Below are 16,607 nucleotides of genomic sequence, written 5' to 3'. Positions count from 1 at the left end.
CTTAAAACTTTATTTTACAGTACACTAATAAGACGTAACAAGCCGTAACTAGTATATCAGTAAATCAGGCACAGACTAGAAATAATATATTCTTTATTAAACAGTAAAAAAACATGTTACCCTAATAAGAGCTAACAAGCTTTAATTAGAAAATGGAAATAATACATTTTATTAGGCAGTAAAGACACACAACTTTGCACTAATTAATAATATATTACCTATAGTTTTTGTCTAATTTGATGCAAATTATGGCTTGTTACATCTTATTAGTGTACTGTAAAATATAGTGCGACAGTGGTGACATATAATGACCTTATTAACTTGTAAAGCTGTGAACATTACAAATTTATTGTATACATTTTTACATTTGGAGTAATATTAATCTCATTTTAGCTCTATTTTGGTCCCAGTGTTGGGTCTAATGTAAAGTTACTGTAAGTTCCACTACTACTAGACTTGCTAGTCTAGTAGTAGCTAGCTAATTACTTTTTTTTTTATTAAATAATGCAATCACAATTACTGACATTTAAATGGGCTCAATATTTCTTATGTTTTGCTTTTTAACTTTCAATGTAACTTTTTTTTAAGGATGTCTGACAGAGGCAGCCTAGTCCCTGAATTTCCCAGTTCATGATGACGTCACCTGACCTCACAGTGGCGCAAGACAGTTCAGTTGATGTGAACTTTCTTATGAACTACTAAGACAAAACTAGGGCTCACAGATAAGAATGCTAGTCATTGCTGGCAACTGGTGGTCAGAAGTATTAATAACTCTGACCAGTGATAATGGCTACAATGATAGATAAATAGTGACACTAAAATTATGTAGTTATGTGCATAAATAGAAGAAGTGAAACAGACGTTTACAAGTAACACAAAAGTTATTTTTCCTAGTAACTAATTACTTTTATGTGCAGTAATTGTAAACTGATTCACTTACTTTTGAAAGAATTAATTGCTAAATATTAGTAACTTCTCCAACATTAGTCTCTGCCAAGTCCAAGAGAAAATGGGGCCAGGGTTAGACTTTAGTTCTTTAGCTGCTGAATGCTATGCTCACAAGCTAATTGCTAACCGTGTGTGTTGTTTGGTGCTGAACGGGTCGTGTAGTTAATCACCACGGATTTTATGAGAGTGAACCCAGAATAAAGCTGTTAAACCAAAACAATGAGCTGAAAGACACTAAAATAATTAGTAGAACTGAGAGGAACTAGAGGAGATAATTCTCTGGTAGTTTGTTGACAATAGTGAAACCATTCACATTACATCAATATGCATCATTACGTGTTAGCCTGAGAAAAAACTTCACACATAATTGCCTTTAGCTTTTTCTGTGGACAGAACTTTTTTCTCGGATATGAGTGCTACATCTCACTGATTCCTCTGATTCAGACACAGAGCCAATTTTGGCTTGAAATGTACTTTTCTGAATTTAATAAAGAGGACAGTTTTCCGGGAGCAGACGACAGTGTTACATGTCCTTTTGGGGGACTTAATTCGTAGTTATAGTTAGACTCAGCCTTTCACACTTATCTCTACTTCCTCATTTCTTCGTCCATTATTCTAAAACGACCACTTCTTCTGCTGATAGACATATAAAACCAGATATTTGGTGTTGGAACAAATGTAAAAGTTTCATTATCATAGTTTTAAGTATAATGTCTGTAATAATTGCCCTGACAGTGAGTAAGAATATTTTATATGGAGGTAAAAATAATAAATGTCTTACAAAATTGTAGCATTTTGCATGATGAAGCAGGAAACCTCTCCAGTCATTATGCTCTTTTCACTGTGCTTCCTTACAAGACTTTTTTTGTCTGGCAACTTTCTTATCTAGGATTCTTACATCTCCCTTTTTTTTTCTCGCTTTCAACACTTCAAAGCTTTCTCATTTTCTTATAATGCAGGCTTTTCTCTCAAATGATGGTTTCGGGTTGATAGGGACTAAGGTTTTGCATCTATTTCTCCACAACTCTTAAGACTAGAAAGGGAACTAAAGCAACACACACTCAAAGTGTGACAAAGAAGCACATCAGCTGCGTTTTGCACCTTGTCATAAACTTTGGTTAAATTTCCAGGCATTTAAGTTGAGAAATGCTGATTATTCTAGTGAGTTGGTCCTTGAGAACTAGACTGTATAATATTAATTCTGGTCATTACTTATTATAGATTTTTTTCTTTTTTTCTCATCCATGTAGTAAGAACATAAAGCTGCACAAGTTCATATTCTTAGATGAACAATAAATCAAATGGATGTGTGCTGCAAAACAGTCACTCACAGAAACAAAACCACAAAGAATTATCACTTCACTCCAGCACTGTGACTTTTTTATTCACTGTCTTTCAGTTTATAGAAGCATTTTTGGTACAATCAGTTCTGGAGAGTCCCCGAGAGGAACTGCCCGCTGGGGAGCTTCCCTGAGAACTATGCACCTTCATGGGCTTGTTTTCTGTTTGCGTTCACACCACCAATAGAGTGCAGCAGGACTGAGTCCTGAAACCCAGAAATGGGTTAGCATTTTTGTGCCTCCAGTTCCCTCGTCTCAAAGTCAGTGGGTTTCCTGAATTGGTTTTTGGTTATTTGCCCGAAATAAGGTTTTCACATTTTGCTGTACAACATAAAATACATTATTAAACACCACACTTGTGATTTCAATCTTTTACATGTCTTAGAAAAGGAGGTTGCTAACAAGTGGCTAAGTGAGACTACAGAGGTTTGTGACATAAAACTCCAATATGCAGATCACTAGTCACTTAGTGGTTGTTACACTGATGCAACTTTGGTGTAGTTCATTAATGGCATAACCTCAGGTTTTTACCTCTGCTGACTGTATTCATGCATGAAAAATCATAAGAGTGGTGTCCCTTTCTGAAGATTATCTGGCTGAACAAAATGTGTAAAACATCAAACTTTTGTTTTCCACCATGCTTATTTTCTGTAACAATAAAAAACTGAATGGTAAAATCCTGTTGGATTTTCGTGGATTGAACCAGAGTGATGCAAAAATGCATTGTGCCGTAAACCGACAGTTGGTATAGCAACGTCACATCTGTGTGGACTTCACTGTTGGTCTGTTTGTCCCTGTTTTGTCCCATTTTTTGACATTATCATTATGAGGTATTTACCCATATCACAGGAGCTTCATTGGCTCATGTGCTCAAGGTTGCTCTTCTGCTGAGGCAGTACCTTCTACTCTGAAGCAGGAGCTAAAAAAGTCCCTCAGAACTACAATAGTTCACAGTTCTTGCAGCATGTAAACAAGAAATACTGTTCTTAGAACTTTGCTGGTCTGAAGACGCCTATTCTTTTAGTTTATAGCCTACAGCTTTACTGTTTGGGGTAAATTTCACTGCTCTTATCGACCTTAATTCAAACAGCCACAGAATACTTTCACCTAAACAGCTTCAATAAATCCACTGTTAACTACACCAAACAGCAGAAAAGTTAATAACTAGCTGGTGGATAATTTAGCAGCTAAAGAACCAGATACAAAAACAAGAGGGTGACTATGGTACTTATATTTCTTGTGTGGGCTCAAAAAGCACTCCAAATGAATGCTAATGGTGCCATAACAACTTTATACAATGAAAATATGTCAACTATGTGTTTTTAGCTTGTTGTGCTGCCTTCTAGTGGTCATAACATCAATTATTGCTGCTTTAGGTTTGACTATAATTTATGAAATATTCACAATGACACATGGAATTTTCCCTCCATTGTCAGATTCTCTTGAGTCAGTTGCTTTTAAGTCTTCGCAGACCTGAGTGAGAGCGAGTGGAACGTGTTCCCCGCTGAGTGTGACCTCATTTTACTTTTGTGAAAAGAAACACTGAAATGTTTGTCTGTGACAGACAAAAATAAACACTAGGAGAGACAGGGAAGAGTCTGTGAACATATTCTAATGTCAGTTACACAGCAGTATCTATTCAAAGCTTGCAAACATTAGCTTCTGTGACATTAGCCTGCATAAGATGGTGGTCTTACAATGAAAAAGAGAGAGACAGAGGATTGTTCAGTTAACAATATGCATTATATACTACTCAGTTTATTTATACTTCTTTTTCAAACATATTTCAGTCTTGTACAATTTCATTTTGTCAGGGCTTAAATTATTTAAATAAATAATTTTCAGTAAACATGATTTTATCATATTATCGTTTAACAAACCAATTTAAGCTTTATAACTCAATTAAGTGAGACCTGCTTGAGCAATTGAGGTTGATCAAACGAAAACACCATGTACATAATAGATAAAGGACTCAAGTTAGTTTAACAGGTCATAATTGAAGGTACTGAACATAATAGAAGATCTTTAAATCGACATGAAAAAGTTATGTTAGTTTAACAAAGAAGAATTGAACATGAATAAATCATTTTCTGTAAACACACTGTAAAAATCACACAGGAATTTAATAGAATCAACTAATCTTTTCTTATTATGGTAACGTAAATGTAAAAGTTTTATTTATTCCAGTTGATTAAATTCAAAATTTGCAGTATTAATGTCAGAACACTTCATAACTTATAAACATGAGTTCTTCTAACTTGAAGTGTTTTGACTTGAAATGATAAGTTAAATGAATGTACTGTACAGAGTTCAATCAACTCATTAGATGAAGTTTCTAAAGACACATGATCAACATATTAGCAGACTTCCCAGCATGCACTGTTTGAGAGTTAAAAGTCTTTGTGTGAACTAACTCTTCAAACAGATGAAATGTGAAAGGCAATCAAATTTGTTTGTAATGTTTATCAGTGTGACTGAAAATTTGTTGGTTCACCTTAACAGCTCAAGCTTATTGAACAGTTTTTCTCAAGCACAACTGCATTAATGTCAAGTTTATCTGACAAGAAAAGTTTATTTATGTTGAATCATTACAAAATTACCTCAACTTGTGCTTTCAGAATCAGTCAACTCAAAATTTTAATGCAGCCTGGACACTAACTTTTATTTTATTAGTTCTTTTATATCTGACTTGGCTTCTCCTATTGTGGAGCTTACTTGTCTGTTGCACTATAGACGAAGTGAAGGAGGGAAGGCTAATTGCTCAAGCTTGTCTTTGCATTTACTTTAAGTAAAGAGTGGTACCTTCATAAACAGTTCTCAGTAGTTTTCTACAAACAAGATCAAACAAGAGCTATGTAAGTGGAATCAAGGTTTATGGGGACCTTACATCTGACCTTACACCTGCATACAGGGACACTAATGTCTAAGGGGAACATGAGGTCATGAACAACTTAACTAAGTGCAGAGCAATGTGTACATTGTACATAGTAAATATAAAATTACATGAATACAGGGGTAAATATGAATTTTAGGTATACATGAGGAAAAAACATTTCCACAATAAGCCCCCACAAAAAATCTAATTTCTTTAAAAATCATAGTCAGTGATGATGGTAGTGAACAGAAGAACTCTTTTAAGTAACAAGAAAATGCTTTTGGCCACATTCATTCCCTTCAAAGTGTATTTAAGTTGGCTCTATGTCTAAGCCTACTTTTGAAACATGTGCAGCCTTACTTTAAATTAGCCAAACTGACTGCAAGTGTATGAAATTCCAACTTTCTTTTCTTTTTCTTTTTTTCTCTCACTATGGATCATTATAAAACTGTACAAATATAATCTTCTTTCAACTTCCCTCAACTTTTTATTTCGGAGAACAAAAGCGTGCCTTGTTGCTTAAGGGGGAGCGGGGATTGGCGGAGGATTGGTGGCGAGGACTCGCGCGCATTATTCTCAACCTCGCGCTTTGCCAGGAGGTTGTCTTGCTTGCTGCATTCGGAGGGCCGAGCCCTCCAGTTATTATGATAATGATGGAGCCCTGCCATCAGTGTGTGCTGCCCATTGTGAAGCTAAGCTCTCCATAATCTAGATGGGGGCATTTAGCCATTTGGAATGCTTGCAGATAGACAGATTTGCAGTGGCTAAATATAGGCTAGGCTAAGGATTTGAATGCTAATGATGATACTCGAGGTGTTTTCTTACACCTGTGGGCATTAAAATGATAATGTGGCATCTGCTAACCAACTGCCCTTTAGTTTGGTTTAATATAGTGCTGGTTCATTCATGCACTTCTAATATTAGAGCAAATGTCATTCATGCAGTATTTGCATTTTGTAATGCTAATCACAAGCAATGCAGAGAAGCAGTAAAAGGAGAAAGTGTTGCTGCCTGACTCTCTGCTTGCTGACATATAAGTAGCTTCATCAGTGTGAATAATCGATCCACTCCTCTTCTGTCTGACTCATCCTCCTCTTCCTCCTGCCTCTGTCTCCTTACAGTTGGTGCTACCAGAGTACTCAATCCATGGACTCTTTTGCATCATGTTCCTGTGCGCCCAGGAGTGGCTGACCGTGGGCCTCAACATCCCCCTGCTCTTCTACAACACGTGGAGGTGACTATGCAATCCCTCCTTGTGTGTGTGTGTGTGTGTGTGTGTGTGTGTGTGTGTGTGTGTGTGTGGACATGTATTACACATGACATCTGTTTATATAGTCACACTGAGAGGACCCGCCTTCCTTGTGGGGATGAAACGAAGGTTCTCCTGATCTACATCGTGCAAATTTATGGTGAAGTCTTGGCTTAAGGTTAGGGTAAGGTTTTGGTTTAGGTTAAGATTAGGGTATGGGTTTGGGCTGGGCAAGTAGTGGTTATAGTTGTTGTTAGGGGAAGTCTCCAGGAAATGAAAGTAGTTACACAGTGTAAGATAAGATAAGATAAGATAAGATAAGATAAGATAAGATAAGATAAGATAAGATAGAACTTTATCAATCCTGAAGCAAATTCTATAAAATATAAAGTGTATGAGGAGTTAATACAAAGAAACAATGCCTAATAGAATAATGGTAGAAGTAAAATAAGTTAAGTACAAAAGTAGCTAAGTAGAAAAAGCAGTAATAGCAATTATATTAAAAGTAATATTGGCAGTGATGTAGAAAAGTAATTGCACCAGATAATGAATGTAAACATAGATGATATTGAACATAATTATACATGATAATAACAAAAAGCAATAGTGATAGTGAAAGTAATATTACCATGTATGTACATTATCTGGATGTTAAAAAAAAGTAACTATACTCTATTACAGTTACAGATAAAAGAGATGAAATTAGATTACAGATACATTTAGTAAAATGTGGATTAGGATTATTTTAAAATAAAGAACAGTATACTACCACGTACAGTGAACACACAGCTGCCAATTTATTATCATGGCCTCTAGTGAAAAAAAAAAATGCTTCACTGGGAGGAAATTTTTGCCATTTTTTGTTAAATCAGTCAATTGATCAATAAATTGCGCACAACAAAGGAAGGAACAGCTGGACAAACGAATAAACCAGACATAAAACACTTAGAGATGCAACGATTAATGTCATATTAATCAAATATTAAATTAATCTGCATCTATTCTGATAATTGATTAATCATTTTGAGTCCAAATTCTCTGATTCCAACTTCCTAAATGTGAATATTTTCTGGTTTCTTTACTCCTCTCTGACAGTAAACAGAATATTTTTGAGTTGTTGAGAAAACAAGATGTTTGAGGTGTCATCTTGGACTTTGCAAAACACTGATCGACATTTTTCACCATTTTCTGACATTTTAAGGACCAAACAACTAATTTGTTCATGGAGACAAAGGTCAGATGGACAGATTAATTGATAATAAAACCATTACAGGAAAGAGTTGAAAAATAGACATTGACATGTTGGAAAGTAGTGATGTTTCATTACTTTAATATTGTAATACTTGGATGACATTACTGACTGCATTTTTACTGTACTGTAAAATACAGTAACAGTAGTAACTATGATATATTTTTAAAGTAACCCTCCCAACCTGGTACATGACAAATAGACACTGATTCTATATTTTTCTTCTCGTAAACAAATCCCATAAAAAGGACCAAAACTTCCAGTCCATCTGTCGCTGTGGCTCTCACCCCCACGGCTGTTGTTTCCTCCTGCAAGACAGACTTACAAATATAGATAAATGTATAATTTCATCTTTAAAAAAAAAGACTAAATCATTTCCTAAAACAGCTGGTCACTGTAGTTTTCAGCAAACATTACTCAAACAGGGGGAAACAGAACATCTGTTGGGGACTATTTTGACGCACATTTGGTGCACTAATGAATAGTTACAGCAGTAAAACTCTGTATGTGGGGTTGGGGTCAGAATAATCTACGGTGTGTGTGTGTGTGTTCATGGCAATGAAGGGACATGTTATCCTGTGTTTTAATAGATTTTGGACAATGGAGCTCTTTGGCACAGGGGACTAAGTTAGTTAAAAGAAAGTCTAGCACATCTGGAGCCTCTGAAAAGGCAGTCAGTGAAATTTTTTCTACTCCCTCTTTGTCTGTTTCTGCCTTTGTTGCTGCTCTTCCCACCAGTGCGGGTTAGACGCAGACCGCTGGCAGCCTGATTGGTTTAAGCTCATGTGCTCAGCTGGTGGGAGTTGCAGACGGAGAGGAGAGGAGAGGAGAGGAGAGGAGAGGAGAGGAGAGGAGAGGAGAGGAGAGGAGAGGAGAGAAAAAACATGTTGCTGTCTCATTAATTGGAGACTGTGCCAGATGCCCAGCGGCTACAGATGCTGCTTCCTGCACAGCTGAGAGATGAGAAGACAAGGAAAGGAAGAGAGACTGAGGAGAGGGTAAGGCAGAGATGGAGGAGGGTGGGAAATGAAGGAGGAAGTAGCGGGAGGCAGGACGCTGAGCTGGGTGAGTGATAGGAGAGAGATCTAATATTGACAAGGTGATTCAGAGGAGAGTGAGACGGAGAGGGAGGGACACACTGATGGTGAGCTATTTTAACACACCTCATGGATACATACAGTATGTGATCACACCAACATATATGGGTGGGTGTGTGTATATGTGTATGAATGTAAGTCAATGATGCTCTGCAGAGTTTATATCTGTTGGTGTGAGGGTTGCTTTAGGGCTAGATTGACAACTCAGCTAGCAGCAAAGCTTGAGCAACTTGTCCATATAAATTTGTGTTGAAGGACATCTTGCAGGCAGTAGAGATTATTTTAACTGGGGTTGTATGAGGTAGTTATCCATTGTCAGTGTATTACCTACAGTAGATGGTGGTTAACGGTTTGGAGAAGCAGCAGGAGTACTGGTGTTGGAAGCTAAGCAATGCACTGCTGTGGACAGGGTCAGCAGCAAAACAGGTTTTACCCTCATCAGTTTAGCGTTCCCTATATTTAGAATATTTTCACTGCTTTATCTTGCTGCCAGACAGGCTTTTTCAATGGGAAATTGCCGTTATAGAGGTAAAAAATTCCACTCTGCAAAACAACTCTCCCTCTCAACCAGACTCCATTGGCAAATTCAGTAATTTTACTCTGCAGAACATTTTACCTCAACCACCGCTGCCTTGAGTGGTTAGTTTGTGTTACTGTGTGACTTTAGTGTTTTAAAGGGTTAGTTCACATTCCCTGACATCACACAATAACACAAACTAACAAATCGAGGCAGCGATAGACCAGCAACTCCCGTGTTAAATGAGTGTTTTTGCCAATGGAGTCTGGTTGCGTGTGAGAGAGCAATAATCGGCCCTTCCAGGAAGTTGTGATAGGAAAAATGAATGAAAATTCAACCATTCCCTATGAATTCTGCATGACCTTGCAATTTTTTCCAATCAACCCAACTTTTTCGCTAATTTGACCAATCATCACAGCTTCCTGCAGTTCCACCAATCACAGCAGTCCCTCACACAAATATCATACATGTATGTTTCAGTGAACCGACTCATTTTTTTCGTATTTTTCGTATTTTAATCTTTTTTTTATCTTGTCACAGGTACTGAAAAGAATGCAGTTTGTCATTGCCATTTATCAAGTTCTGTACACTTGTATATATATTATATATTTTTTTGCTCACTTGAGTTTGAGCTCCAAAAAGATTTTGCTTATTTGTAGGCTACCTCCCAGGTGCACTTCTTCATTTACAGATAAAGCAGATTTTGTTAGACTTTTTGTAATCTCTAGTTTTTTAAGTAAGGTTACCCGGAAGACTCAAACTAAAATGCCGTTTTATTCTCACCAAAACTTTTTTTTTTTTTTTTCAATTTTCATGTGCTCCTGTAACTTCATTGCGAAAAACACCTTATAGCATTCTAGTATACATCACATCTTTTTAGAAAAGCTGCCATGAAATCAGGCATTTTAGGCCATAGCAATCTCCCAGAAGTCCTGGAGGGGCTGCATAATTTGCTTATAAAATGGCTGCTTCACATCACAGGAGGCTGTGTGACAGCAATGTAAAGTGGTGAAAATATTCTAAATATAGCGTACACTTGAACTGATTTTTATTTATTTATTTTTGGGGGTGGGCCTGTTGTATGTGGCTAAAATACGTTTTATCATCCCTGACCAAACACCATCCCTTTAAGGACTCTCTCAAGCTTAGGTCAAGATAATTTTTTGGGGTCATGTGGTGCTCTAAGGCCCTCTCTCTTTTACCCCTAGTGCTATGTAGCCATGCAGACATTTTTGATATTTAGAGCTCAAATTTTAAGTTGATTAGCGTCAAATTTTATGCTGCTTAGAAATCATAGAAAGGATGCTCTTTGTGTCTCTAGAATTACCTAAAAATGATCCAAGTTGTTTTTAGTATCAAAGTAATCCAGTGATAGTTATAGTCTGAGGATTCCATGGTCAAAGATACCCAGCGACAGTGGCAGCAACTTTCAACATTTGGCAAATATAGACTAAAAATGCGGTCAAGTTGTAGCACAAAGCACAGCTCATGCTATTTTAGAGCCAATCCTGGGACCATAGATTCAAACTTGCACAAACCTCAGTCGGGTAAAGGATCAATGAGTCAGGCAGATTAGACTAACTAGACTGTCTCTGAAACCAGTGGACAGAGAGATGGAGTGGCAGGTTAACAAGGAACATCCCGCTTTAAACGCCTGCTGTAAACAGGCATGTCATTGTGTACGTGCCTCAGCAGACAAACATTCATTGTATAAAGTCTGGGATGATGTAAGTAGCTGGATCATTCATAGGGGCATTTCCTTGTTTATTAGGAAAAAAAAAAAAGTATTTTTGCCAGACTAAAAGCTCTCACAATATGTGAATGTGGGGGCGTAGAGGGGAATTCCAAGATATGCTGGCCATGTAGTGATGCAGTTTCTTAAATGGTTTTGGTTGCCAGCTGAATGTTTTTCAAAATCTTTCTGTATGCGTGTGTATGTGTGTGTTTGTGTCTTGTTAAACATATTCTGGAAGATTTGTCCACATTGAGCATTTTTGCAGTCCGTTCTCACTCCCAACATGTCAAATATGGCAGCTTGGTCAGTGGCCCCATGCTACAAACTACGACCTTGTAGGCACACCTCTAGCATCATTTCTGTAGGTTTGATCTGTGGTCAAAATTTGGTGACATAATATTATTGTGATTGTGAAGATTTTTCACAACTGTTTGCCATTTCATAGACTTAAATCACCAGTGTATAATATTTATGAGTTATTGGCAGAATATGGAAGACATTAAATATAATGCTCATAAGTATGTTTTCATTAGTTCATAAGGTTGACATCAGGTTTGCATCACCATGTTTCAACTGACAAACCATCGCTATTTTTACATTATGTTGTGTTACATTATGTGACACTGCATTACATTATGCTGTGTTATATTACACTGTTACAGTACACCGCGTTGCGTTATGCCGTGTTACGTTGCGTTACATTATGTTACGTTACGTGATGCTGTGTTACACTGAGTAACATTGCTATATGTTGCAATGCGTTGTATTGCATTACATCACGTTGAAATTACACTGAATTACACTACATTGTGTTACACTGTGTTGCATTATGTTGTGTTACGCTACATTCGCAGTAATAAATAATTGCAATGATTTGTTGTTCCCCTCGCCTTCGGAGGCCAAAAAAAAATGCATGCCCCACCTCACAGTTAATTATCAGTCATTAACAATAATTGTGGAAAGAACTGATTAAAGAAGTTAAACAGAGTCGTTGAATTTTAATGAAATCAGAATGTTAAAATCAGCTAAATTGTTTATTTTTCCTACAAAAGTCATCTAACTTTGTCTCACTGTACTAACATTAACTCAAACCATTATGTTTTCCTAAACCTAACCAAGTAGTTTTGTTGCCTAAACCTAACCAAACTGCAACCAAAGACGAAGTGTTTCTTTCTAATTTTGAAGGTGTAACCAGACGTTGCATATTTATCCCTAACTTGACCACGGAGCCTCGCACATGCAAAACTGATGCTAGACAGGAACATCATAGTTTTTCTAGAGTGAGCCACCTATCAGGCTGCTGCAGTTGATGATTTGGGAGTGAGAACGCGTTGTTATTTGCCTGTGACGTACAATAAAGCAGAAACTGTTTGTCAAATGATTGTTTTCTTCTTGCCTGTTGACTTTGCTCATGGGAACGAATTGGTGTCAATAGTTCTTTTTTATTATTAATGATATTTATTAGCTAAATGTATGTAGTAGGTTGTTAACTATTAGCTAACCTTGTTTACCTCATCATCAGTCATTGTGCATGTATCTTTTGTAGAAATACATGGGAGTTATATGTATATACTCAGTGGCTCATTACAAAACCCTTCTCTCAGTCAAAATACATCACGATGCATTTTCAACTGCATTATTAAATATTTCATACATGCATGAGTCAAATGTGAACTGTTGAATGTACATTGTAATTAATTTATGACAATCAAATGTATAATCATTTCACAGCCAATGTACATGAATTAACATACAGTATGGACATGCATAAACCATCTTTTAGCTTGAGTTATGACTGAACAGACCACATGCATAATGATGGCAGCATCCTGGTTGCACTTCATTACCCACCATACCCTGCTAAGCATAATGTGAATGTTTACATGAGTGAAATTCTCCAGGAGTAAAGCAACCATCTTAATGCAACTGGTCTTTTACATTACTGTACAGTTATCCATTGTTACAGAGTCCTGTTCATTTGTATCAGCTCTGGGGTCCATTAAAGGCAAATTTCCCCCTATAAAACGTAATGAGGCAATTGCGTGTGAGCACATAAACAGCCCTCTCTCGCAGCAACAGGCAGCAGTTGGTTGGAATTCCCTCAGCGTGTTTTCTCATGGTGACTTTCCTCGAGTGCTCATTTTCTCTATGACATATTTTCTATTTCATGATTCTAACAGCCGCGCCGAAATAAGTCTCACTGGGATGTAAAAGCTCCGGGAAACATCCTTGCAATTCCCCAAACCCGCTCTGCTATTAATCACCGCCAGGTTTTGTGTTTTGGTGACACTGCACATCTTCATTTTACACAGCTTTGAGAGAGAGAGAGCTGTTTGTGTTTGCAAATATTGATAATGCTAAAAGCCTAGCGATAACACACGCAGATTCTATTATAGGGTGGATTTTCTTTTCAGCTTTTAAATCAGTCAGCAGGTGATGAATGCTTGCAATTTGAAACAGGAGAAAATGTTTCATTGGAAAATCATATTGAAAATCATTGTTTGGCTTATTTTTATGCACAGCAGTTGGAGCTGTAATTCACTAACCGTGGCCTACTGAGCTGACTGGATTTAGAAACTTAGAACAAACCCCAGCCCTGATACCTTCAGGACCGCATAACTGACCTGGGTGAAAATATATTTGAATACCAATTCAAATATTTAATCATACTTTGTTTATCTTGTTGGGAACTTTTACGTTTTGCACCACAAGATAAGTCAAACAAATTGCTCATTATTGGCATATCCTTTGCTAAACCCTTATCCCCTCATTTAACCCTGTCAAGCATTCCACTTTAGCATAGCATGCAGTTTATAACAGGTGGTCAGTGTAGCACATTGATTTCCTTATTTCTAGCTAATGACCCTCATTTTTGTCAGATAAAATCACAGTTTTCGCTAGCGTATTTTATCAGCTCTTGCTAGAACACTATCAAAACAGTTTTAAATATGCACTTGATTATTACACACGATATCATGCTAAAATACTGAGACTAAAGGCTCATGTATTGCCCCTTTATTTGCAAAAATAGATATGTCTTTCATACAATGTAACCGTGCCTGTCCGCATACTTCTGTTTTCTTTACGTTGGCATGGATGTTGAGCAATATGCCCACTAGAGGGCGTTCAGAGTCAAAAGTTACTGAAAAACAAATATGGCCATAGAGTAAAAGGTTATGATAAAGAACAAATGTGGAGGCAGTGCTGTAGATGACGATGCTCTGAGTGTCCATTAAATACATCACGACGTGGATGGAGAATTATTTTCTGTAACTGACCATGAACATATACTTCCAAATTTTAAAAACATCATAGTCGTATTCTGCGGTTGTGTCGTGCTTGAACTGAGGTACTGCTCCATTTTTTCCATATTTGTAAGCTTTCAGAAATCAAGCAAATCACGCAAAAGGCTCTGTCCGTATCCATATGTGCAATGTGCCTTAAAGCTTCATCACACTAGAAAGAACTCAGCTTTCTTCACCAGGTGATGATCCACATTAAAGATGTGGAAATAATTTCTGTAGTTTGCTTTGGTCTACTTCTTCACAAAACTAGCTAGCAGTGGCAGCGTAAATATTGGACTTAACTTCGTCCTCTGCCAAAGCAAATAGTTTAACATTGCAGACAGACATACAAAATAATGTCAAACCGAGTTTCCCCAAAGATTCTCCAAAGATTTGTGTTGTAGACACGATGTGACCTAATCATGGTATGCGTAAAGGCTACGGTTCAGCATTGTTTTTGTATCCAGGGTAGTCTCGTATAGCCAGACCACATAGCTCAGCGCTGGGGAAATGTCTGGCTCCAGATATACACATTCTGCTATAATGGAAAAAACACCTTTCCTTGTTTGCATTTCTTTAAACCAATCACAAACCTCTTGGGCGGTGCTAAGCCTAGGATGCAGCAATGGCCCTGCTGCAAAATAAAATGACTACAGCTGTTAGCCTGTTTACGTTCATACCAGTTGCGTCTCAGGTGCTAATTTGCCATTGTCAGCGTGTAGGTCGTTCTTGTTTCATGGGGACTTTGAAATCACAGATGGAGCAGCACCACGACCAATGGCAGGACTTATACCCGTAATGTGCATCCAGTGTGTCAGACTATGTCCAGAGTAGCTGGTTAGTGTGAATAAGTGGGCCAATTATGAGAAAAAAATTAATATTGGATTAACTGGGTGCTAAGTGTACAGCAACATTCTTAAATAAGTAAGGCAGAGCTAGTATCTTCCACTCGAACAAAAGAAAAAGCTTTGAGGAGGCTGCTAACGTAACAGGAAACTAGCATATACTAAATATACTAGCATTATACAGTAGTTTTCAAGCAGTGAGGGAATACTAAACAATGGATCTTCTGGTCATGGACAGAAATTCTTCTAACAAAGATTGTAGTCATACAAAATAGCATACTTAGCTAATGATATGCCACTTGCGTTTGGAAATAATGCCAGGTTACTACAGCAAATTAGTATGTTAACATTTGAAACTAATGTTGGGGCAGAAAAAGACACTGGTTTTGCTAAGCACCACGTTTCAGAATGTGGAGAAATCCAAAGCTTTGACAGGCCGACTATGCCTTGTTACGTTAGCTAAACTATGGTTAATCATTGTTTAGGGGAGGGGTTTAGCAAACAGTCAATTTCCATAAACATATTCAATTACTATTTCACCCACGTCTGCTGCATGATGGTGTCCCCTTAACTCATCATGCCATCTTTTTCCATACTATTTCCTTCCCCATTTCCTTCCGTCATCTCCCCCTCTCTGCCTACCTTCCCTCCTTCCTTCCCCCTTTCCCTGGGGTCTGGAACGGGTCAACTACCCGCGATGTGGTCTTTGCCCTCTGTGGTAGGTACTTCCATTCCCCAACGGACACTAAGGAGCTGCTCTACGACCCGGCATCCGTGATGAACGGCGACACGCTCAAGTTCTGCCTGAAGGAGGCCTGGTGCAAGCTGTCCTTTTTTGTCCTCTCCTTCTTCTACTATCTCTACTGGTGAGCACTTGACAGGCGGCGTGGGGAGTTAATTGGATTACATGTAAAGAGATTACATTAATCTGATTACAACAGCTAGAGTTTAAATAAAACAATGAAAGTGAACGGAGGCTACTTTAAAACAATATTACATAGAGCATTTTTTGAAAGGAAATGGTGAAAATAAACACTCACATCATAGGTTTGATTCCAGCTCTTAACTTGCTTTGATTTCTCAGCTCCGATGGAGCAATGTGAGTGCAAATCACTGAATAAAGTAACCATTTCTCTGGCAATCACATGCAAATTCTGTCACGTATCATAGATCTATCAGGTTACTTAGGTTTACTATTAGGCACACTACTGCTAATGCATGTGATGTTGAGAGAATTTGATTCTTTACTTCATTGACAAGCACTGCGAGTTTGCTTAGGTGGGCAGCCAAAGGATAAAAATTGGTTGAAGTGTTCATTAGCCTGTGTTTAATACATAATGCTATAAATTATGGCATTTTTGATATTAAAACTTGCTGTTTTTGCTAAAATGATTTGCTGTTACGTACTAATGCACAGTATGTTCCTGTCCATGTCTAATAATGCTGTTATTAATCACTCCGGATTCTT

The 16,607-nt window shown here is 37.6% G+C and overlaps 1 protein-coding gene across 4 annotated transcripts in view; it reads left to right on the top strand.

Moving 5' to 3' along the window:
- Positions 1-16,607, top strand: part of cnih3 (cornichon family AMPA receptor auxiliary protein 3) — a 123,876-nt gene that overhangs the window by 92,408 nt on the left and 14,861 nt on the right. For 3 of the 4 annotated variants that reach the window (XR_014771941.1, XM_084737880.1, XM_084737881.1), the window contains exons 4-5: positions 6,285-6,397; positions 15,859-16,005. Coding sequence is in view for 3 of the 4 variants with exons in the window: in XM_084737880.1 (XP_084594006.1) it covers positions 6,285-6,397; positions 15,859-16,005 (260 nt within the window). In the remaining variant the exon portion in view is untranslated. The remainder of the gene's footprint in view (positions 1-6,284; positions 6,398-15,858; positions 16,006-16,607) is intronic. The other variant, XM_084737882.1, reaches the window with a different exon arrangement.

Source organism: Lutjanus erythropterus, chromosome 15, assembly GCF_056507025.1.
Source record: "Lutjanus erythropterus isolate fLutEry1 chromosome 15, fLutEry1.hap2, whole genome shotgun sequence".
Classification (NCBI taxonomy): domain Eukaryota; kingdom Metazoa; phylum Chordata; class Actinopteri; order Lutjaniformes; family Lutjanidae; genus Lutjanus; species Lutjanus erythropterus.
This window is presented reverse-complemented; position numbering and strand designations above follow the sequence as displayed.